Consider the following 22,824-nt stretch of genomic DNA (forward strand, 5'->3'; position numbering starts at 1 on the left):
CCCGTCACTAACAAGTTGGAAATGAGCACTAGCAACTACCTCATACAGCTAGCCCTAGAGCAAAACAGAAGGCTGTTTTTGACTTTGGTCTGACATTCATACCTGACCATAGGCCAATATAAATTGTTTGTCAAATTGTTGTACAGCCTAAGAAACTATCTCCTAGCCGTACAGCTTCGTGTAACACTCGGTTGTCGCACGAGATTGAACGATTATCTACAAATCGTCCTCGCCGAATTAATAGCCTAGTTTTGACCCGCTGTAGGTCAGCGATCTTACAACGCATAACTAAATTTTTTGATGCCGAACGATCTGCAATTCAGTTGTCTACAGCTATGCAAAATTTGATGCGGTTACGCCACTCCGTTCGGAAACTTCCGGAAAAAAACTTCTGGAAGGAGGGTCAAATTTATCCCCCCCCCCCCCAATTGAGTATGTGTTAAAAGGTCGCAGGCCTACGGCTGATGTCAGGCCGTAGCTGTCAGCGAAGGCAATTTCTGGGGAGTCGTCCAATCTGGGACAATGAAGTGTCCCATCAAAGGCGAAGGCAAAGACATGCTTCTCTGAGATGGATTCTTAGGCGGTCAAACAATTACATTGAGGATTACCACAAATTTTGTTCACCTAAGTTCATGTATGGGGGTCAGACCGAGGTCGAAACCAGCATGTATGTTTTACTGGAAAACTTACTGTATGGAATGGCTTCTAGCGCACATTTCTAATTCATTAACAGCAGGGAATGCACAGACACCTTCCATGAACTTGTTAACACGCGCTCGGGTGGGGGCCAAATTGACCCCCGCCTCCACCCCGAGGGTTTTTCTGGAATAGCTTCTGAACGGCATGGCGTAGCCGTGCCAAATTTTGCACATTTTTATACAATTAAATAGCGTATTCTGTGATATTACAAATTTATATGTCTTGTAAGGTTCCTGAACTACGGCAGGTCAAAGTCAAAATGCTCTCTGCTGCCCTTGCCCCGAGCATGGGCGTAGGAACAGGGGGGCCAGGGAGGCCATGGTCCCCCACTTTTTAAGGTTGGGGGTGCAGCAATGTTAACTGTCCCCCCCCCCCCCCACCCCACCCCACACCCACACTTTTCAGATTATGACTGCATTTGGCCTACTTGTGCACTACATTAAACATGCATGCCGATTTACCTAGTTCACAAGCCATCTCCCTTAAGACGCGTCATCTTTATTCGTTTGCTCATTGGCCATCGCTTAGTGTTACAACCGCAAGGCCTACACCGTACGGCTTGGAGACTGCAATGCCGGGCGTCGAGGCTGTTATTGCTATGACTCGCGAGCTCGCGTGTTCAAGACCGTATTACGTAGTTTTCTTATCAGTGATCAGCTCGGACAGGATCTTGAGCATTTTGAGACAAGCATGGGCTAGCCATGTTAATACAAATTAGAAACCTTATTTCATCTACAATCTTCAGTCAGGGATAAATCAATATATCTGAAGAACACAGAAAAGCACAGAAGTGGAGTCTATGTGACAACCATCGGACTATCTGCAGTGATCAGGGATGTTGTTGCATCCATGAGGGTTCCTGTGCTGATCCGGGGCCAAGTGCGCGGATCAGAAGGCCTCCCGTGTCAGGGATGGGAACAAGGTGACATGATATATCCTTCTAATGGCCTCCGGATCGACCAGGAGATCCCCCCCCCCCGTGCCACCCGAATGATAGCCAGAAGACACTTTGCGATGGAACGGAATGGCTTTTCAGTCCTTGACCGGAAACGGTAATGTACCGCTAGTATTCTACTCAAGAGGCTCCTTGCCCGGGAGGAAAAAGGGGTCTCATTATTGTTGAGTAAATGGGTGTCTCGTTATTGTTGAATAGGGCGTCACGAAATGAGCTTAAAAAACGAGCAAGGCCATGCATGTTTGCCTAAGAACGCTCGTTTTTTCAGAATATTTTTTTCAACAAATTACATCAAAAGGCTTGAAAATGCCCGCCCGCAGCCTCGAGAGCAAGGACAAGGATGGTATGGGTTGCAACTTTCGTAAAACCGAAAATTCTCGGCCACTGCAAGTGCCACTAAACGGTGGGTGCCGTGCTTATCCTATTTTTTGGACAGATAAATAGCTGCCAAAACACGGAATTTATTTAAGAATTTATTATATAAATTTATTTATTATTATATATAAATTTATTAATTATATATATTTATTTATTATATAAAATATATAAATTATAAAACAAAACACGGAATTTAGTGAAGGTAGAATCCGTGCCAAAACACGGATTCTACCTTCACTCTTCCAGTTCAACCACCAATTCAACCTCAGATTCCAGCCCCACTTCGCGGTGCTTTGAGGGTCAATACGTTTTTTTCATCAGTCTAAAAATTGCACACGTGAAATGTATGCTCAGACTGCCTTCTAAACGTAAGATCCGATGTCATGAAGCGTTCAAGTATACTTTTCAGAAGTGTCGTCAATTTCCCCCACACCTTGGCCATAACTTAACAACGTAACTAACATACTAACATAACATAACTAGCACAACGTAACAGCGATCGGCTGCTTTGGTCGATCATCTTATCGTTCGCGCGATTTTCATTTGCGCCAGCCTGCATGTCGCCAAGCGCGTGCGAACTGTCTGGCGCGTCAATGAAGATGCTCTAGTTATTCGGACGAGGAAAGTTTCGCGAGCGTCGGAACCTTTCGGCGCCAGCCCACTGACAGAGCACAACTTGCTGCGAGGGACTTGGTCTTTTGGGACGGGTTCAGCGTGAGGTCAGGCTAGGAGCAAGCAAATATGGAAAGATGCAAGTAATGTTTTTTCCCTGTTTTGCCTGTTATGGCTTCAGTTATTAGCAAAATGAAGAATATTGCTTCCCGAAAAATCGCTTCCGACACCAAACACAGCAATAACGTGAAGTTTAACCCTCGCCATGATAGGCCGTGATTATGGCACGTGTTTTGTTACCAAATCGTGTTCTTAGATTTTCTGGTTTCGGAGCAGCGGCAGTTTGTGATGAACACTCCACAGCATTCTATGGCTGGCTCGGGCGGCGGGCGGCAAGAGAATTCCTTTACAGAGTGTACTCAGAATTAAACAAGACGCACACCCCTTTAAGGTTTGTGTCAAAGCAAGGTTTTTTCTCGAAAACATAAATAAAGCTACAAAGTGTGGTTTTCTGGTAAATTTGACCTTTGACCTGTCAACAACATAAAAACTAGTACGAATCGTGAGATCGTGTTCAGAACAATATACTGGTGTTCTCGGCAAGCTCTGTCCCTATAAGCCTGGAAACGCCGGGGGAGGGTCGCATCAACCCCCTCTCTCCCTATCAGTCCGAGTAATGGAAAACGGCGAACCAAGGCGATGGTTAAGACATACAGCGAGCATAGGCACTTAAACATACGTACAACGCACTTGCAGAAGAGATATTACTATCAACCACATAGTTGCTGAGCGTAACACAACATGAGTCCACACATTTGCACTCCGATCTGTGGGTGCCAAAGCTCTCCTATCATGCCACTCAGGTCATCATTCGGCCAGATATTCCGGAGGCTAGACAGTCATCACAAGAAACAGAAAATTGCACAGTATGCTGTCATTTTCACCGAAAGAAGCATCTAAATAACTTGTCACCGTCAATCACGAAGACATATACGATGCATGTGAACATTTGGCGTGGCAGTGTTTTTGAGACCCAATTATTTTTGAAGGTGTATTCGCATGGCCCTGCCATGAGACTGTCGTAAGTGCACGCAATGTAGCTGATTTTCTATAACGAATCTGATCGACTTACCTACAATGGCCTTTGTGTTGGTCGATTCTGGACCACTACCTAATGCGAAATCTGATGCATGACTTAACCGCATGCCCATTAATTAATCAAATGCATATATATATATATATATATATATATATATATATATATATATATATATATATATATTAATACACATACGCAAAGTAGATTCTTTTCATATATTAAACATGACATCGGTCTTAGCATTGACGAGCATTCCGGACACTTTCTGGGTAAGTCTGATGACAGCTTTCGCTTCTTCTCACTGGTCGTTGAAGATGCCACCACAGCTCATTATACAAAGACGGCATAGATTGTCATTTTGCATGGCCTGGTACTACTTATAGCTCTCAACGTTCTATCCTTCGTGGGACATTTTCTGGAATGACAATTTTGGACAAGGCCGATATCGTAGTACGTTTGTAAACAAGCCCCCGCATTAGTGCATTTTGGGTAGCGATGCTACGTTATCATGGGACTAAATCATATGGCACCAACGCTATGGCGGTGTGAAAACGCTGTTCTTTGCGGACCAGTTTAAATATAATATTTCCACAAGCTGAATTTTTTCGACCTAGCACATTCAATGAAACAGTTTCAGCTGGGAAATGGCGTTGGTTTGCACCAGAGTCACATAATTATTGCTGAAATGCGCTTTCAGCCTCCCCTCGACAAACAGATGGCGTTACCCATTCACCAGTGATATATCCCGAAGAACTTAAGCCAGAAGTGATTAGAAACAGCCTGTGTAAAGGAGTACAACATGCAACAACAACAACATTGGATGGAGATGAGATACGGCGAGCTAAACGGGCTCGCAGCACCCTGGAACGCGCATTGAGAAGTTGGAATGCGTATCCTGTAGCCTTAGTGAGAGCGGTTGTTGTCAGAGCTTGTGTTGAGCTGAGTTGAGCTGAGTTGAGTTCAGAGCTCCTGTAGCCTTAGTGAGAGCGGTTGTTGTCAGAGCAGTGAGAGCTTAGTTGTCAGAGCGGATGCAGGGATGGCCTGCCCTGATGGGGGTAATGGGTGCTAAACCCCGGGGGCTTAATTACAGGGCGTGCCATTTCAGATCAAGACAGCGGAATTTTCCTGTCAAATGTGCCGATTTCTGGCAAGTTTTGTCATCTCTGCCAGTCAAACAGTCGGAGCTCGTATCTCAGCTCCGAAATAGTCTAACAGATATTTTAGGGCGATGGGGATATTATTCTCTGTAACCGTTTTATCTAACCCATCCAACATTATAGATCTGCATCTTTACCAACACCCAGGGAGATCATAACATAGCAGCAATGACATTCTTGGTGCCTGCCCTCCTCACATAACCTTATTTTCACATTTCCCTTCATATAGATACTGCAGTACGAAGATATGCGCAATCATTGCCCATTAATTTAACGTTACCATCACATGTGATATTAATTTATGAACATATAAATATTTATTTTACAAAAACGCGTTACATATAGATATTCACGCGCGTTAGCCTCGACGAATATGGCGCGGATGCTGGAACCAGGAAACGTGATTTAGTAGGATTGATTTTTGGAATCAGATCCTAGTACTGAATTATTTTCAGAAGTTTTGCAATACAAAATTACAATATCTAGCCACGCAACATGAAAATAAAGATGTAGAACAGCGTTGCCATCAAGTTCGATGGCGAAGTCACCGTTTTTAATCACCTGACTAGTATCTACCAACCTTTTCGTAATATCAACCAAAAACCATGCTGCAGGCTACCAGATTTTAGTCCCATGGTGACGTCACGTCTGCGTAGCCTCCTCCAGAAGCCTTGGTTTGTAAACTTGAAATTATCTCGTGCTTAGATAAGCCAGTGATATTACCCTTATTCCCCGGAGAAAAACCAGGAGAATGAATATATAGTTGGGTTGATATTTCGCAACATGCCTTTATTGAAACAATAGCAGGAGTGAGTCCAAAATTCCCCGACGATGGTTCTACTCGATTTTTGAGGTCTTTTTTGAACCAACAAGGCACAGTTCTTTATAGGACACCAACATTCAGGGGACTAAATAAAGAGCGATTGCCAGCCATTACCACGATACAGTGCGTATCTAAGAATTAGAATCCGCGAACATACGTATACATGCAAACGAACGCAAGCAAATGGGCATCACGCATCACGCTGCATTCAAACATGCAAGCAGCTTGAAGTAAACAGGTATTACACATCGCCCATCAGTTATGCGTGCAAGCGATTTCAATTGAGCAGGCATCGCTTATCACGCATCACGCATCACTTACACATGTAAGCAATTTTAAGCTAGCACACATCACACATAAAGAAACACATCACGCACGCATCAGCAGCCATGACGAGCCTCGTGTGCTAAGATTTAGTCGTTGACTTTTTGTAAGAATGGATTCACCTATTTTCCTGTATGGGTGGTCCTGTGCTCTGTAGATTGATGTGCTCTGTAATCATCTACAGAGCACAGGACCACCCAGACAGGAAAATAAATGAATCCATTCTCATAAAAAGTCGGCGACCAAATCTTAACCTACAGGGCTCATCATGGCCGATTATGTGAACGTGATACGTGCCTTTATGTGTGATGTGTGCTAATTTAAAATCGCTTACATGTGTAAGTGATGCCTGGCGCGGGATGTGCGATGCCTGTTCAATTGAAATCACTTGCATGTACAACTGATGGGCGATGTGTGATGCCTGTTTACTTCAAGTTGCTTACATGTATGAATGAAGCGTGATGCGTGATACCCATTTGCTTGAATTCGTTTACATGCACACGTGTGTTCGCGCATTCTAATTCTTAGATAGGCATTCTATCGTGGTGATGGCTGCCAATCGTTCTTTATTCAATCCTCTGAATGTTGGTGTCATGTAAAAACTGTGGCCTGCTGTTTAAAAAAAACCTGAAAATTCGAGTAGAATTATCGACAAGGATTTTCAAGCCACTTCTGCTACTGTTAAGATAAAGGTTGGCGGCCGAAATATCAACACAATTATGTTTCCATCCTTCTTGTTTTTTTTTCTCCGCGGAAAAAGGCCAATACTACCGTTGTCTTACCTATATGAATGATGTTCCTTGTTAATACACTGAACAACTTTCGTCATTTATCTCGTGCTTGCTCTTACATGGATCTTACACCTACAGACATCAGTTTTTGTAATACCGGTTATGCGTAAGTAATACCGGTTGTGCGGACCCGGGCCGCAGGGCCGGGATTCCTAACACGATCTCCGCCGAGCCCTTCGGACCCGTTCGGAACCACGAAGTGGGTCTTTGATCGTCCGTCCCCGGAGCCCTTTCGCGGGAGGGGGCGGGGCACGGGTCCCTGTACATTAGGGCGTGTCATCGAGGGGGTGAATCTCTTGGAATCAGCTGGGACAAAGGTTTTCTTTGCTACACGGGTAAATTATAAACTTTCAGGTCTGTCGCACCGCACCAATGTTGATATTAGTGAGGCTAGAGCAGTTTTCTTTGATAGGCTAAGAAAACTGCATTCGATACTAGCGCCACCTGTTGTACGCACTTGAATCATCCTTCAACAGGCCTCAAAGCTTCCACTTTCCCCACTACTGGCACTTGGCAGATAAAGTATGAAATGTTATCATGAAGAGCACCAGCAAAACATTATCAAAACAGCTTTTAAACAAACTTTCTAGTAAAGAACGTTAATTTTGGGCAAAACCCAAAGCTATGCAGCTGTGAGAATGCCCCAGCAGACCGGGTTAGGCTCAAGTTTGTTATTGTTAATGTATCATTGTGATGTTGTTTTGCAAGTTATGTGCTTTTTGCGTGGGAGGTAGGGGCTTATTAGTTCAGTTTTCCGGTACTGAAACATTTCTTTAGAGCAATTACTTGCATGAGCATGCCAAAGGTTATACGGTCGCGCATAAAACATTTTGTGACAGGCCACCCGGCTCTTCTGTACCACCACCAGCTGCCGACTACGGGAAAGCCTTGGGATACATCAGGTGGCTGAACGAATCGAAGAGGAATCTCACTGATACCATCTCCAAGACCGTGACGGTAGAAACTAGAGTACTGCGGACCAACAAAGCGATCCCTGTTCATGATCTAAAATATGTGACAAAATTGATCGAAAGGGATTGATATCATCTCAACAGAGCTATCAACAAGAAATTAAAGAAAGCAAGAGAGTGACACGGACAACGCCGCCACCGTGAAATTCAACAAGATTCTTGATGGCGCGAAATGCCAGTGCAAGCCTCAGTGCAGCTTGCCATGCCCAGTTACCTGGACAGTGCATCAGGAGGAGGTTGTCATGAAGGACCAGTGCAGGCACCAGAAGCTTACCCTATGGTCATATGACCGGGATACGATTGTGACTAGGGAGGCTCGCGAGATGCGGAGGGTGGCCAGACAACCCCATGAGCATCGTGACCCGGCCGCCAGTGAGGCGGTGTCTGCTGCTGAACCTGAGTCGTCTTCCCCGCCGACTGCTGAGCCCTTGCCGCCTGCTGAGCCAGCACTGGCTGCTAGTGCTGACCCCGAGCCTGCTCCGGGACCAAGTGGTCTCAGCGCTGGCGAGTCAGCTGAGAGCTCGGATTCATGTATTCTTTCACGGTCCCATGCTCCGATTCCATACATGGTAGAAAATGGCGACGACGCCGATTGTTCGTTCGTTCGTTAAGACCACTGCCACTATAGATTCTAACGTTCACGATCTAACAAGCACCGCTTTGGCGGTTGAGAGCTACGGTGACTCGAACGGGTCGCTGCTGTTATCGTCGCCTTTCAACAAGACAGCAGAGACAGACTGGCTACTTGAAATCAAATATCGCAGATCCTGAGAAGATTTGCTGCGCAAGAGGACAGAGGGAGAAAAGAGACGGCTCGATAAAATGCTGGAGCAATCCACAAGTCAGGTTTGACCATCCTTTATTCCGACGGCCGCGAAGGCATGAGCTACATGAGCCACACGGAGCCAGACGAATGCCATCGAAAAACACTTGGTTGTCATCACTGAGCCAGACAACCGCCACGTGACTCACTTTACGTCCGAGCTCGGCCGCGCCCTGCACTTATTCAATAAGCTACCCTCCGTGAGCCCGCAGTGCGACAGTTACATCAATGTGCTCGGCTGCGGTGGCACGGCCGTCAACACCGAAACGGTAGGCGACGTGTTCCAGCTGTTTGAGCTGGTCACCGAGTCACCCGCACACTGGTTCATCTGCTAGCTGCATGGCAACGAGCTGAACCTCCTCCATCTGCTGCTGAGCTTGGACGGCACGACCACGGGATCGAAATTTTGCTGGACCCATCGGCAAGACTTTTGCCCGAGATGTCTGGGAGAGGGACGTTGTGGCATTCAAGCCTAGGTCGGGGCACGTACCAAACTTGCTGGTCGACCTGATTCAGCAACTGAGCACCAACCAGCAGCTGCTGTACCTTCTGGCCTCCGGAGTTCAAAACGGCTTTGTTCGAAACGTGGCAACCTGGCGGCAAATCGGACCATCGAACCATGTTGGGTAAATATGAAAAAAACATTATCTTTATATTTATAGCAATGAGTGTTTAAAGTCCATCAAGTATCAATCGATATTCCATGTGCTCGCTGTTGAGCATTTACTTATTGTCATACCTTGTGCATTAGTATGTCGCATAATTTGCTGGTTGGTTCATGCTTACTAGCATATTTGTTGATATTTATTCCGTCACATTTGAGGACGCTGGATATCGGCATAGTCACATACACTAAAGGGGCTTAATAATTTTTGCATGATCTAATGATTAGTTTGCAGCAAATTGTTCTAATATATTCGCTTTTGTTTTCAGATAGTTGACACTAGCCGCTGGACTGCTCCTAGTTCACATCTCTACCGAAACTTCCGGCAGCGCTCTCAAGAACCTCGTCCAGTGCGTGGTCGGCCACCATGTGTCGGTATGGTCCACCATCCGGCAAAACAGCGGCTGCAACTTTGGCTTACTCAACTTGTTCTGAAGCATCGCGCTGCTCCGCGACCTGATGCAGCACACATAGGCCACGGTGCAGCCAGCCCTCCAGCGTAACGTGTACTGGGTCCGTTCGGAACAGGTGCTGCTGGACATGGTGTGGGATGAGAACCACATGGTCCGCGAACAGGCGGTTCCGATCGTCGCGCCGCTCGTGAGCAGCAAACCGAAGGTTTTCTTCAGTCCAGGGTTTCGCTATCTCAGAAGTAAACTTCGAGGCCGTGAGGTATACCGAACTGATTCCCTGGCACGGACCAGTCACACAGCCCCCACTGCGAAACCTCAGCGACTGCGTGCTACGGAACCAAGTGTAGGCGCCGCTGGCCATCTTGCCCTATCTGGCTCACACTAGGAGTGCGACGCAGCGCCGCACTGCCGAGGACGTCTGGGAATTATGCTGGGGCTTCGGCAATATGTGGAGCCCAGCTGCGAAGGTATTTCTGCTACCGAGCGATCTCCGCCGACACGTGTTTTGGGTACACAGGCTCGGCAAGGAGCAAGATGTGCATGGGGTGACCCCACCGCCCCCCCCCCCCCCCCCCCCTCTCTACGTCCGTGGTACAGGCTTCAGAACTTGCTGTATGTATTAAGTTGCACACCAGACAATATGAGTCATATCCTATCCAAAGTTTTGTTTACATCACGTGAGTTGTCTTAGAAAAGTGGAAGTCCAAAGCAATACTAACCAGCATATTAGTGCGAGTTCATACTCAACAGCACATAAAGTTTCCGCCAAAAGGCAATTAATCGGGCAATGTCTGATCCGCATGTTAGACTTTAGACCGGGGCATTTCCGTACGACGGCTAAAGGGGCGCTCAGTACCATCGTTTCTTTAGGCAAAGGTATTTTGTGTCGTTTGCCGCCCACGGCTTGGTGCTGCCTGCAGCGGCGGACGCCGCCCAACATTGGGTGATTGCAACGCCGGGCGTCGGTTTACGTCGACATTTCGATCGACTCGCACCTCACGAATTTAAGTTTTTGGGAACGACATTTGCTATGCCGTGTACTTGTGGGCTCCAGCGCCAAATAATTTTTTGTCTTACTTGTTTTTGTTACTGATGACACCCTACTGTACATCTCCTGTGTGCGCTACTGGGGGTACCTAAGCGGTGAATGAGACCGCTGTGCGACCAGGGTATCCTGGCAGTTTCCTAGTTCCCTTAATGTCCATAGTTTGAAGGGCAACAGAGGTCTGAGTAGTTGTAAGCGCCCCTAAATACCAGTGTACCGCTGGCGACCAGGAAGTCCCGATTGAGCGGCCAGAGGGGTCCACGAGTTTACCAGAGGGGCTTCCTGGACCGCTAGACGCTGCTGCGATATTGTCAGAATTTGTATATGAAAATGTTTTGCTCTTCTCACCCAGCATGGTCATTTTTTGGACTTCACGGGTACGAAAAGAGCTCTCCCCAGGGGTTCCCGGACCCCTCGCCCTTCTCCAGCCCCAAATCCCCCCCCCCTTTCAACAGCCAGACCCAACAGAGTTTTCAGCCAAGACTTGAGACCCTATGCATTTCCCGATTGGGGCTGAAGGACCTTTCCGTTCCTTTTCAGACTTCCAATCGTTTACTATTAATGCACATGATACATTGGTCCCCTCTCTGATGTCGAAGGCCTTCTGACCGGGATGGCTGACTCTGGATCAGCGCGGGTCCACTCAGCGACCCAAAAAGGTCCCAAGCATAGCGGGTTCAATAAATAGCACAAGGATCCCAGCTCGACGCATTTGGGAAAAAAGGGGAGAAAAAAGGAGAAAAAGGGAGAGGAACCTGTCCGGTGCTGCTTCCCGACTGAAACGAAACTCTTCCACTAAGGCTCCCGTCAAGGAGGGGGGGGGGGGGGCCTCCGGTCCAGCACAAGCGAGATACCGGGATGTCCGACATGTCCGGATGTCCGGTCAGCCGGGATGTGTACCGCAGCGAATCACGTGAGACCGAGTCAGGAGCCTCGGACTCTGACGTGAAGATGGCGGCGTGCCCGACTGAGCTGGCAGTGTTTCGACCGCGGACGGGCTGCCCCACGGACAGGTCTCGCGCACATATGGCGGGGTTCCGTTCTCGGTCGAGAGACGGCTCGCACGTGAATGCGTTCTTCATTTGGCGTCCGGGCTGCCTCGTCCGCCGGCCCGCCGCGGGCGTGGCTGCCGGCCGGACCGTCGAGCTGGGCGGTCCCTGGGCTGGCGTGTGCGTCCGACCTCCGCGTCCAATCGACTGTACATTATTATTCCTCCCATATATATATATATATATATATATATATATATATATATATATATATATATATACAGTGATTGAGCGGAAGCATTGTCCGCAAATTTGGCGGGCGGCGGTTTGTTTGTCGGGGCGGGCTGTAATATCGATTGGGGTTTTACATCTCACCGGCTGCTATGGCTATTTCGAGGCGGAACGCTTCTATTATGTATTTATCAGGCATTAGGTACGTGGGATGCGATATTGGTATGGCCAGGACCCCATCCCAGGATAGAAAAGTCCTGAGATGAGCACCCTAACCACTAACAACCATGCTACCGTCCCCCTCTGCGGCGCGAACTGCACCCGTCTCGATAAACTCCAGACTGGTGTTGCTGGACCCCAAATTATATACTTAGAAGGTTCGGAAGCGTAAAAAGAAGACAGCACGTCAAGATTGATTAAGTGGATGGCGAATACAAGCTCCCGATTCTCCCAATTCACTCAGCTTTTATATCGCAAACCAGCTCAGTGACATGCACTCGGCTCCGCTGTTCAGATCGTGAATCAACTTGAATACATTCGCGGTCAACTTTTGCTTTTTTACTTCCTATTTACTTGCAACCAGAAGTGCGGTTCCCTATTCAGTTGCAGGGGTCTCATCCCCTGCCGTAACTTGGGTTGCAGCCTGCAGATTTGCGAAAAAGTGAGCCAAATTAGGAGAGAAACCAATTTGTTGGCATATTCTCACGGTACTCTTTGTTGTATTTTCATCGCTCAGCCAACCGACTTATTTTGATAAACCATGCCCGTTGAATACGTACCTAATTGAAGAAACGAATTATTTGTACACTGGGCGATTAAACATGTCTCACTAGGGAGAAGTATCCGGGTTCGGCTGATGAGTCAGTCCCCACCCCCTCTTTGAGAGCAAAGTCATGTAGAATTCAGGATAAGTCCCGTTTGCATGAGCGTGTGAAATAATTTGCAATTGGGGAGGGGAGAATCAGGCGAATAAAATCACTAACAATATAGGTTAGCGTTCCAGGAACCGGAGATCTATGTGCGCGCCTACCTGGAGCAGACATCAAGCCAGTCAGCCTTACAAATCAGTCCTCAATTCCTTCAAAAATGAGAAACGTCGCCATCACATACAGTAAGTGACGGAACCAAATACCCTGGATAATTTTATCCACAGCCCACAATACCAAACAGCAGGCACCCCGACAAGTGCTTTCCATGATTACCAAGCAGCTACTGCCGAGCAACCAGCTATTTCCGATACCAGGAGCCAGGGATAGAAGTTTTGAATTCTTTAATGCGCCTGCTGCCAAGGACGTCTTGACGCGGCAAAGCTTGTGTGCTCAAATAAAACGTTGCCCATATCCATGCACAGTGGTTTAACTGGCCAGCACTGTGCCGCATGACGTCACCCGTCGGCCGAGGCGGGCGAAATCGGCTCCGGTAGCCCTCTGTCGGGCAATATCTGAACCATTAGGTGTAGGGTTGCGAGGAAGTGGGACATCATCCCAACCCGTGGATCTCACGCACACTGGGCTTGATGTACACTGGACGCTGCGAGCCTGGACGTTATGATTCTCCTCTGTCCAGGGAGTTTGGACGGTTTCTGAATGTTGTAAACGCTGGATGATGCGATTGTGGACTTTTTGACCACTCGGCCTTATGAGCTCTGGACGTTTCAAGACGCATCCGCGACGTATATCACCATGCTCGTCGTTAAATTTTATAAATCGTTTCCCTGGTCACACGCGTCTGCCACAAATAGATTGTTCATTTCTTATACAGAGACAACTTGATGTTCTTGCCTCCCAGTTGCGAATAAGTCTCCTGTGTACGTTTTCATTTTTCAGTCATTGCATTCTGAAGATTTGCTGGACGTCCTTGCAGAGCTTATATCATCATATTCGCCATATAATACTATGTAATCTGCTCGCTGCTCATATGCACGTTCCGTTGCCGGCTTTTTCATTTTCATTTTCTGTACGAAAATTGTGTTGCTCCGGTTGGCCCTCAGCAATGCGTCCGGCGTCTAGCGGCCAGCCACGCATTTCAATATAAACATCAGTGACGTCATGATAGCCTGAAACGAGAATGAAGGGAGTATCACCAGACGGTTTGAGCTGCCTTATGCGGCTTGACACATCACATCCTGGCGGTGTCTAAACAAACTGGTTGGTGGCTCTGCCCTGTTGATAGGGCATTGTGCAGGCGTTATTGACGTGAGGGAGTGGTTAATGTAGCAGGAGTTCGTCTTTTGTTGGTGGGGTAAGCTGCAAGCAAGCTGTACCTGATTAGGGAAGGATAACGGCTACCTTGTTCTAGCTCAGGAAGTGTCGGGTCGTTTTGGTACTGCTTTCTGTGCGAGCATCGTCTAGGCCGCAAAAAATACATATGTGACAAACATGACTGATGTAGCACGGATATTGCAGCCAGTCATGTTAGAGTGTGTACAGTATGCATGCTTGTTTAAAGGGATGTGCACACTGAGTTTCCTAAACTTGGGACATGTTTGCCATAGAATTCACTGCATGGAGCCAGTAATTTGAGTAAATACTGATAATGTGGCAAAGATAATATTGTTGTATAATTCCCTCATAATTTCATCAACCAATAACATTTGGGAAATGACTGCTATTTGGGACTGCCTCAGGTTACTCTGTGCTGGCACAGTTGATGACACTATTTGTTATGAGCAGGTTCTAGCCCATTGGCAGTACCTTAACACTGGAAACAGCCATACTGACCTTGCATATGCTAATAGTCATGGTACCTAGCATCTCAGTGAGCTTTTAGTGTTGGTTCTCCCTGGCACCTTTAAAAAATTCAGCTATGTGATGTACATGCTCCTTAACAATTATCTGCTAGTTTTGTTACTAAATTACAGCCGTTCAACTCTACCTGTTGCTCCCTATATCAGTGCCTTTGATACATATCAAAATTATTTTCCTGATTGCCAAATTCTATATTTATTTTCAGAGATATCACATAAACTGCTCCAACCTGATTGGGGCTAAAGTGCAATGCCTCTTGGCTGTGCTGCTGGTTGCATGCATGCACCAGTTTAGCATGCATTTTTCATGCAGTGGTCTGGTATAATGGAGGGAAATTTTGCAGGGTTGTTTCTCATGCAACAATTTGAGTATTTTGACAACTTGTATTGAAGTTAGCCAGTATCTCTTACATGTACAGCTGAAGCCTACAGGCCTGTATTTGTCCACAATCTTTGTGTGGTCTGTCTGCCTGAATAGCCTGCACTTTGTGTGTTTCCCATTGACCATATCAGTTGGAAAAGCCAGCAAGATGTCTGCATAGACTATCTTGAAATTGTACTCATTGCAAAATACAGTTGATCCAAACCAACTAGGAAATAATGGCATGTCAGACGTAAATTCAGGGTGCTTACTTAAACCAAATCACTCATAGTTATCACCTACTGCATCATGCATCATAGGAAGATCATTCTAAAAATGGATAGTCTGGCCATATCAGGCTAAAAGACAGGAGCCAGAAATCAAAATTATCCTCTGACTTCATTTCACTGCATATTTAAGACATCAAGTGGTCATGTAGCAATATCCTTAGTAGAAACTGAGGTATGAGCTTCCTGCAAGGGGTTGCAAAAAATGCTGTATTTTGTATGTAAGGCACAATGTTGAGTCCCCCTAAAAGTGATAATATGTAATACCTTTTATTCATGGCTACTGTCCCCAGTGTTTTCCAAAGTATATTTCTTGCTGTGATGTTGAAGCTGCCATGTTTAAGAATTGATATGGATGGGGTCAAATTAGTTTTCAAATCTGTATGATTGATGCTGACGCTTTTTGATATAGGTTTACAATAGTTAGATATGTGCTCCCACCCAACCAAATTTACAAGAATGGTAAAATCAGGTTACAATTAAGGATGTTCCTTGGAAAGAGGCATGTTTGTTTTCCAGATCATTGCAGTGTTTCACTTACATTTATATTTGAGCAGGCTTAACATGCAGACACAAACCCGCACAGTGCTGCTCAATAAATGTGTTTCAAGCAATGGTGTCCAGTTGTTCGCCAGCTAATCTTGCTGCTTCTTCTTGTCCAAACTCTGAACCAACCTCAAATATATTTATGTTGGAGATCAGTTGAGTTATACTCAACAATCATCAAACAAATAAGAATTTCCCCCTCTGCTCTTACAGAAAGTCAGTACTGTAAATATTTGAATTCATATTGGGTGCACACAGTTGACCAGTGTCAATACTGTGGTTATGCTCTGAATGGGGCCTTCTGAAACACAGATATAGTCTGGCTACAATAGTCTCTCTCCTGTCCAGAATGAAGCAATCAGTCCTGGTCTGTGTTGAATGATGTCATTTACAAGTAGGGTTTGCAGAAATGGCACAAAGCCATGTAAAATGTCTCAACCCTGATATTTTTGCTGCTTTCTCAACTCTGCAGTAATGGTATCCATGGCATCACATTTGTCATTTGCAGACAAAACATATAGAATGATTATTCACAATTCAATCACTGCACACCAATTCACAGCTGGATCATCTGCTCTGTTTTAAGTTGGTGTACATATCATTGTGTATACATACAGATGATGTGTTAACAGTGTTCTGCATTTTCAGATAACTACAACCATGAACAGATCAGTAGATCCCAAGAAAGTTGTAAGTCCAGCTTACTTTAGGTGTTTGTGCTAAAGACTAATGTATGGTCTATGTGCCTGTAAGCCTTTTAGACCCACATGATGTACCAGGCACTGGATTTTAAATCCCCTGTTTATATTGTTGATATGAAATACCCATGAAACTTGACATATTTTCAAGGGCCTGCCACATGTGCATTACATGCCTATCATTGTTTGGTGTCACCCACTGCTCATGATTGGGTGACACTGCATAATTATGAAATGCCCATTATTTTGCGAATTTTGGCTAGCATACAGTACCATTGCCGGTTTGGGGTCTGTAAGCATGCTTGGCCGGACTGTCTGATGTCCCGACTTGGACCGTCAGAACTCGGAGCTGTTCACGCTGACGTACGGGGCGCTGGTGGTGCAACTGCTCAATGACCTGGAGAGTGTGGAGGAGGTCAACAAGCAATTGGACAGGATGGGCTACAACATTGGCGTCCGACTGGTGGAGGATTTCATCGCTCGCACGAGCGCGGACAAGTGCTACGATCTACGAGAAACTGCCGACAAAATACAGGTGAGCACACATGCTCAGATCTCATGGCTTCCTAGGAGTGCTTGATGGTGGCAGTAATGTGCGCAATTTGAGGGTCTCTTATGTTTGTTGTTGTTTATTACCTGATATGACTAGATGCACATAGCTATGTGTTCAGAATTTTGGCAATGGGGTCAAGTCAACAACACGGCAGTTTAAAATATGTATGTTGTTTGTTGCATCACTGATAAATGCTGTGTAAATGACTGGAATGATGTATGTGTTGTAACTTATGTGCAAGGAAGATGGTGCATTATATTTGGTATCTTAAGGTGTAAGCAAGCGAATATCTCATAACTTTCTGAAGTGTCATGTGTTCTTCCAGAACATGGATACGTGAGTTCCCTTGTGTATGTTCCTGAAATTTACATTAGCAGATGCCCCCATATGGTATGAAATAATCACTGGAATGGCATGTTTGAGGAATGAGTGCCCATGTGTCATGGCATAAGGCATGTGTATCAGCTCTTGTGGTCCTTTTGGGAAAGGCAATCATCGTTGATAAATATCCACGCTAGTGATTGCACCCGCGCAGTCGTTAACAAGCAAATGACCGCAGCCGCTGGTCGATACAGGTGGCTGGCTCCCGTGGCTGGCTCCCGTCATTTGCCGTAGCTGAGTTCATCGAGTCTTATAAGGTCCCATACAATACAGAAATCCGCCGTCACTCCCGTGCCGCACACGGGTGGAACGGTTTCAGTGGCATGGTTCGTTGATCGTTGACTAGGCGACTAATGGTGCCTGGTGTGGCGAAACCATACGATTAGCTGTCCGTCGTGCCAATTTAGTGGTATAGCGGTGCTGGACCGGTCCGGTAGAACTCCGGCGTGCCCGTGGCGGTGTGCCTGTAGCAGCCGGGGCCCCGATCGGTGATCATAGATTTGCCCCCACCCACCGACTACACCGGATCTGAAATATTCCTGGTCCTTTACTGGTTCATGTTGAAAGTTATCAGCCTGGCTTGATCGTGTCGCGTGTCATGAACTTTCCAAAGAAGTATTTTGAACCTGGAGATAATCAAGTTTTCTTTAATCCCCAGACGCAGCCATGGTTTTCCTTTCGTCCGCACGAATTTCTGTTAGTATACGAGACCCATCAAACTACCGCCGGTAGCGGGCGTATTGAACGCTGACAGTTGTGTTGGGCGTTCGTGTTGCCATGTGCATTGTGCGGCTCTTGCACTGCATCGGGGCTCTGGAAGCCATGTATGGTGCATTAAGAACGGCTTAACACAGGGCTGTGGATCGCCAAGGAAATGGTCCCATGAATGATTGGTTTGATGGCTTCCAAGGGAGCGGGGTCATCAAAAAAGCTCGTCAATTTGTTCGGGTCTGAAAGGGTGGGAAAGTGGAGACTACAAAAGCAACCTTTCAGCCTGCGCGGGTACGGGTCGTCGACGGTATCATCACGCTTTGAGTTGCTGCTGTGCCCGGCTGAGCCTTAGACTGAAGGAAATCCTGGTAAATGCGACAATTGTCTATGGTGTCCAATACGACTCGTCCATGTCAACAGCTGTTCATGGAGGCCCTGATGCTTTATCACACTGAACTCGTGATACACGTATGAAGCCGGGGGACGCTGCTCATCAGCAGTCGCTATCTCGGAGGATGACGACCGGCTTTGGTCCTGTTCGCTGGTAGTCCGATTCCTCTAGCTATATTTTGTTCACTAGATTTCTTGCGATCGCTGAGACTAAGGCATATGTTAACTTCTGTGCACTGAACAACCATTTATCGGTAATATGGGACTAATCAATGTATGGTTGGTTCCGTTGATTAATCCATGTCATAACCATAATTCATAGGGCTGATTATTCAATTCATCAGGCTGATTAAATCCTGTGTAGAGCGTTAACTCAATGACCCCCCTGAAGCAGGCCCGTGAACCGCTGAATCACAGGAATTCCGTTGATAGACTCTGCCGTGGACAGATCCAGAAGCATCGATTGATCATCGATCGATCCGAAGCATGCATCTAAGGTGAAAATATGTGCTGAGGTATGCCGCGGGGGAAAATATCGTGTGTTCCACCCGCCCAATGAGGCTGCACGACCATTTGCAGTTGACTCGCCCGTAAGCTCCAAGTGATCGCCAACATCAGGGGATGGGGGAAGCTCTAGCACACACCCGAAGACCGCTGTCAACACTCTGCACATGAGCTCGCTTCTTCGTGTTTGGAAGGGCCCTTTAGTGTGACGTCGGGCACGGAGACGGCTCCCAGATGCGACGGCGGGATTCGGGACTTATCAGTCGGCCGCGTGTAAAGCTGTTGTTTCGCGGCGTAATACGCACCCACGAAACGGATCCCACCGCAGTCTCGCCTCGCTTCACCCTCAAGCGTCTGTTGGGTGCTGTTGGCCCATTGGCACCCCGCCTCCGCTCGGGAATACCTACAGCACCGGTGTAGCTAGGTCCGTAGATTATCAGTACATACCGGGAGGTGGGTGTGACACACTGAAAGGAAATATTCTGTTTCGGGTGAGTCGACGGAGCTGTGATGCCACTGTTATTGCATTCGTGGCCGTGACCGTTTCGGCAGGCAGCACAACAGTTTCATCTTTGTGTCTTCGATAGTGCGATGTGGTTTGTCGTTTGGTGGGCTGCCGGTGATGGTATTTGAGGTCACACCATGCCATGTGGAGTCGTGAGAGACCAACCAACAAATGTCGGAACCAACATATGTGTATCGTCCACTTATGATACATAATTCAGCATTACTAGCGCATATCCTGGCCAGTGGTTGATAGGCGTCATGTGAACCAGAAGAGCGGGGCAGTCGTGTCCGTCGATGGGACCCGGCCACGTGCTCAAATCATAATAACAGTAGGGAGATTGATGGCATGCCCTTCATTTGGTTTCAACATGAAGTGTATTGTGAGTTCTAATTGACAGTGACTTCGTTAGACGGCTTCAGTAAATTTGAAAATTTGCACGCGACTTGCGGTTTTATCAGTCACTTACCAGATATCGTTACAATTCCTGTGTGAGGCGATCAGGGACGGCGATCGCTGTGTGCGATAGGGGCTGCTGCGACTGTTAGATATTGAAATAGCAGTGGGAAGCATTTGTATCCCAGCCCACAGGCGGCGGTAGCTGGCCGAGTGCCCCTGGCGTCGTACACTTATGCTGAAATTGAAATGGCTTGTCGAATTATAGGTACATTGCATGGATGCGGGAAAAATACCGGCTCCAGATTCCCTACCATTATCAGCTGTGGACTGATCTGGTCTTTGGGTGCACCGGGTGGTTTGTCTCAAAATGACCAAAAGCCCCGGCAGTGGCAGAACACGACGACGTGTCTGTGTCTGTGTTTACGCGCGCCGCGCGTGCGTGCGTACGTGCGTGCGTCAGACGGCCGCGGCACGCCGCACGTCCGGCCTCTGGCGCGCCGACGGCGCCAGCCGACTGCGGGGCACGGCCGGGACGCCCGCCGGCGTGGCGCCCGCGCGCGTCTGACCCGCCGACCGGTGCCGCAGGCTGGGTTCCGGCTGTACCTGGGCGTCAGCCCGAGCGTGGGCGGCTGGGGTCCGGCCGGCGACGAGTTCTCGCTGACGCTCGACTCCAACCCGCTGGCCGAGTTCGTCGAGCTGCCCGAGACGTGCAGCAACATGCGCTACTCGGCGATCCTACCCGGCATCGTCCGTGGCGCCTGCGAGATGGTACGGTGGCGCTGCCCCCTGGTCTGCTGGTCCGTTGCGCCGTGGAGGGGGCGGGGGGGGGGGGGGGGTAGAAAAGCCGGACTGACATAGGCTACATAGGCCGCACTCAAATTGCTAAAGATGCAAGTATGTCGCGCGAGGCGGAACGTGCGCCATTTGGGGACCACGCGGCATGCGCGTTTTCTTCAGCATTACCTGACGCATGGGGCTGATCACACGGATCTCCCCAGATCGTATTGACAATTCCCTATCATCGGTACTTATGTAGAAGGTCGGAATGGGCGCCGATCATGACAGGGGCAGGTTTCATGATATGGTCATCTTTGTCAACGCTGCTTTTGGTATCCGCATGAGCCTGCAGTATTCAGCCGTTGTCAGCCTCTGCATGGGAGATGGTGGTATGATTTCTGTAACTTGCAGTTACTCGTGCACTGGACTTTCCCCCAAGATAGAACGGTGTTGACGTGTCTCAATAGTAATAAAGGTCTGCACTCGCACGCGTTGGTGTTACCGTTTCCAGTACCAATTGAGTTATCGTAGGCGGGTTCTGTCTGGCAGGTGCACCTGGAGGTGACCAGCTGGTTCGTCCAGGACCAGCTGCGCGGTGACCCGGTCACAGAGCTGCGCGTCAAGTTTGTGAAGCGTCTCGAAGACTCGGTACCACCCGGTGAGGACTAGTGGCCGGCTGATGGCCGAAAGTGTCTAGTGAGAACCAGGACACGCTGGGCGGGGACTGAGGAGCACCCCCAGCGAGGCCGGGCACCACCGGGCTGCTCACGCAGTGCCAGCTCTCGGTCGTGCTCTGACTAACTGACGGCAGTGAGCGGCCGAAGTGTGACGTCTACGGCGCCACGGCCGGCGGAGGCGAGGGCTGCGCGAGCTACTCCGTAGCCGACGGCTGGTGTTTGGCTGCTACCCCGGCGAGTCCGGCGCTGGTGTCTTGTTACTACCCCGGCGAGCCGGCCGCTGGTGTCTGGCTGTTACCCCGGCGAGCCGGCCGCTGGTGTCTGGCTGCGGCCCCGGCGAAGCGGTCGGCCTCTTCAGTGCGTCGTCATTATTACGGCGGGCTTGGTCGGTGCTTTGGGTCCATCTATCCGTGAGCAGTTGTGGTAATGACGAGGCATTTCTGACCTTACGTGGGCCAATTGTTGATTAATTATTGGTAGATTCCTTCATTTGCACCGAACGTGACCCCAGACGAAAGGCCGCGACCCATGTCTTGGCCAAGGGTCATGCATAGACTGATACCTGCTGTTGGGCGTCTGCTGTTGAGCATGTGGTGCTATGGCTTTCTGTTGACTCCAGAATGTATGGCGCTGGTCACTGTTAATGAACCTTCCAGATTGCCACCGTTGCCAAGCCGATAATGCCTCCTGATTCGTGTAACCTGTTGGAATGGTTACGCGCATTACGGCTGGCAGCGGCACGTTTGAATGGAGGCATGCACATTTCAGTATGGGCTCATAGGCGTAATGGCCAACTGGCCCATTTAAACCCGTCTATAGAACTCTGTTTCATGGTTTGTATGTCAACCTGAAGGTGTTGCCGCGCTTTAGAACATGTTTGAACACGTATGGTCTGTACGGAGGACGTTTCGCTTTTGTAATTAAACATTGATTAAGTTTCTGGGGTTGAATTCGTGTTTACTTCACCGGTGTGGAAAAGATTGTTATCACTAATTGGACCGTAATTGTTTTAACAAGACCGAACTGGCCTAACAAACTGAAGCGCATTTTCACAGCTGAAATTCGGGGAGCTGTTTGGTTTTCCTACAACTGATGACTGCAAGCGAACAGATACGATCTTCTCCCGTAAATGTGTTTTCAAAATGCCATCAAGTTGTTTTCGAGAACATGTATATTTACTGTCTCAATTTCAGATATCTTAATTACCCGCTTGTTTCGGTTGCCTATAACCGCGCCGCGTATTTTCATTTCATCGTGTTGATCATCGTCGCCAGGGGACACGATAGCTCCGAAAAAACAAGATAGAATACTCAAT

General features: G+C 47.9%; 1 protein-coding gene across 4 annotated transcripts; it reads left to right on the forward strand.

The window, feature by feature from the left end:
* Positions 1 to 14,070: 14,070 nt before the first annotated feature.
* Bet3 (blocked early in transport 3) lies at positions 14,071 to 22,449 on the forward strand. Of its 4 annotated transcripts, none has more exons than XM_037227189.1 (5): positions 14,071 to 14,121; positions 16,563 to 16,604; positions 16,953 to 17,147; positions 20,641 to 20,823; positions 21,382 to 22,449. In XM_037227189.1, the coding sequence occupies exons 2-5, from the start codon at positions 16,575 to 16,577 to the stop codon at positions 21,499 to 21,501; spliced, it is 528 nt and encodes a 175-aa protein (XP_037083084.1). In that variant the 5' UTR covers positions 14,071 to 14,121; positions 16,563 to 16,574; the 3' UTR covers positions 21,502 to 22,449. The 4 variants fall into 4 exon arrangements, with proteins under 4 accessions (XP_037083084.1, XP_037083083.1, XP_037083085.1 ...); XM_037227188.1 differs by lacking the exon at positions 14,071 to 14,121 and adding an exon at positions 14,127 to 14,215; XM_037227190.1 differs by lacking the exon at positions 14,071 to 14,121 and adding an exon at positions 14,141 to 14,169.
* The last annotated feature ends 375 nt before the right edge of the window (positions 22,450 to 22,824 follow it).

Source organism: Pollicipes pollicipes, unplaced genomic scaffold (genome assembly GCF_011947565.3).
Source record: "Pollicipes pollicipes isolate AB1234 unplaced genomic scaffold, Ppol_2.1 Scaffold_5724;HRSCAF=6776_pilon_pilon_pilon, whole genome shotgun sequence".
Lineage (NCBI taxonomy): Eukaryota > Metazoa > Arthropoda > Thecostraca > Pollicipedomorpha > Pollicipedidae > Pollicipes > Pollicipes pollicipes.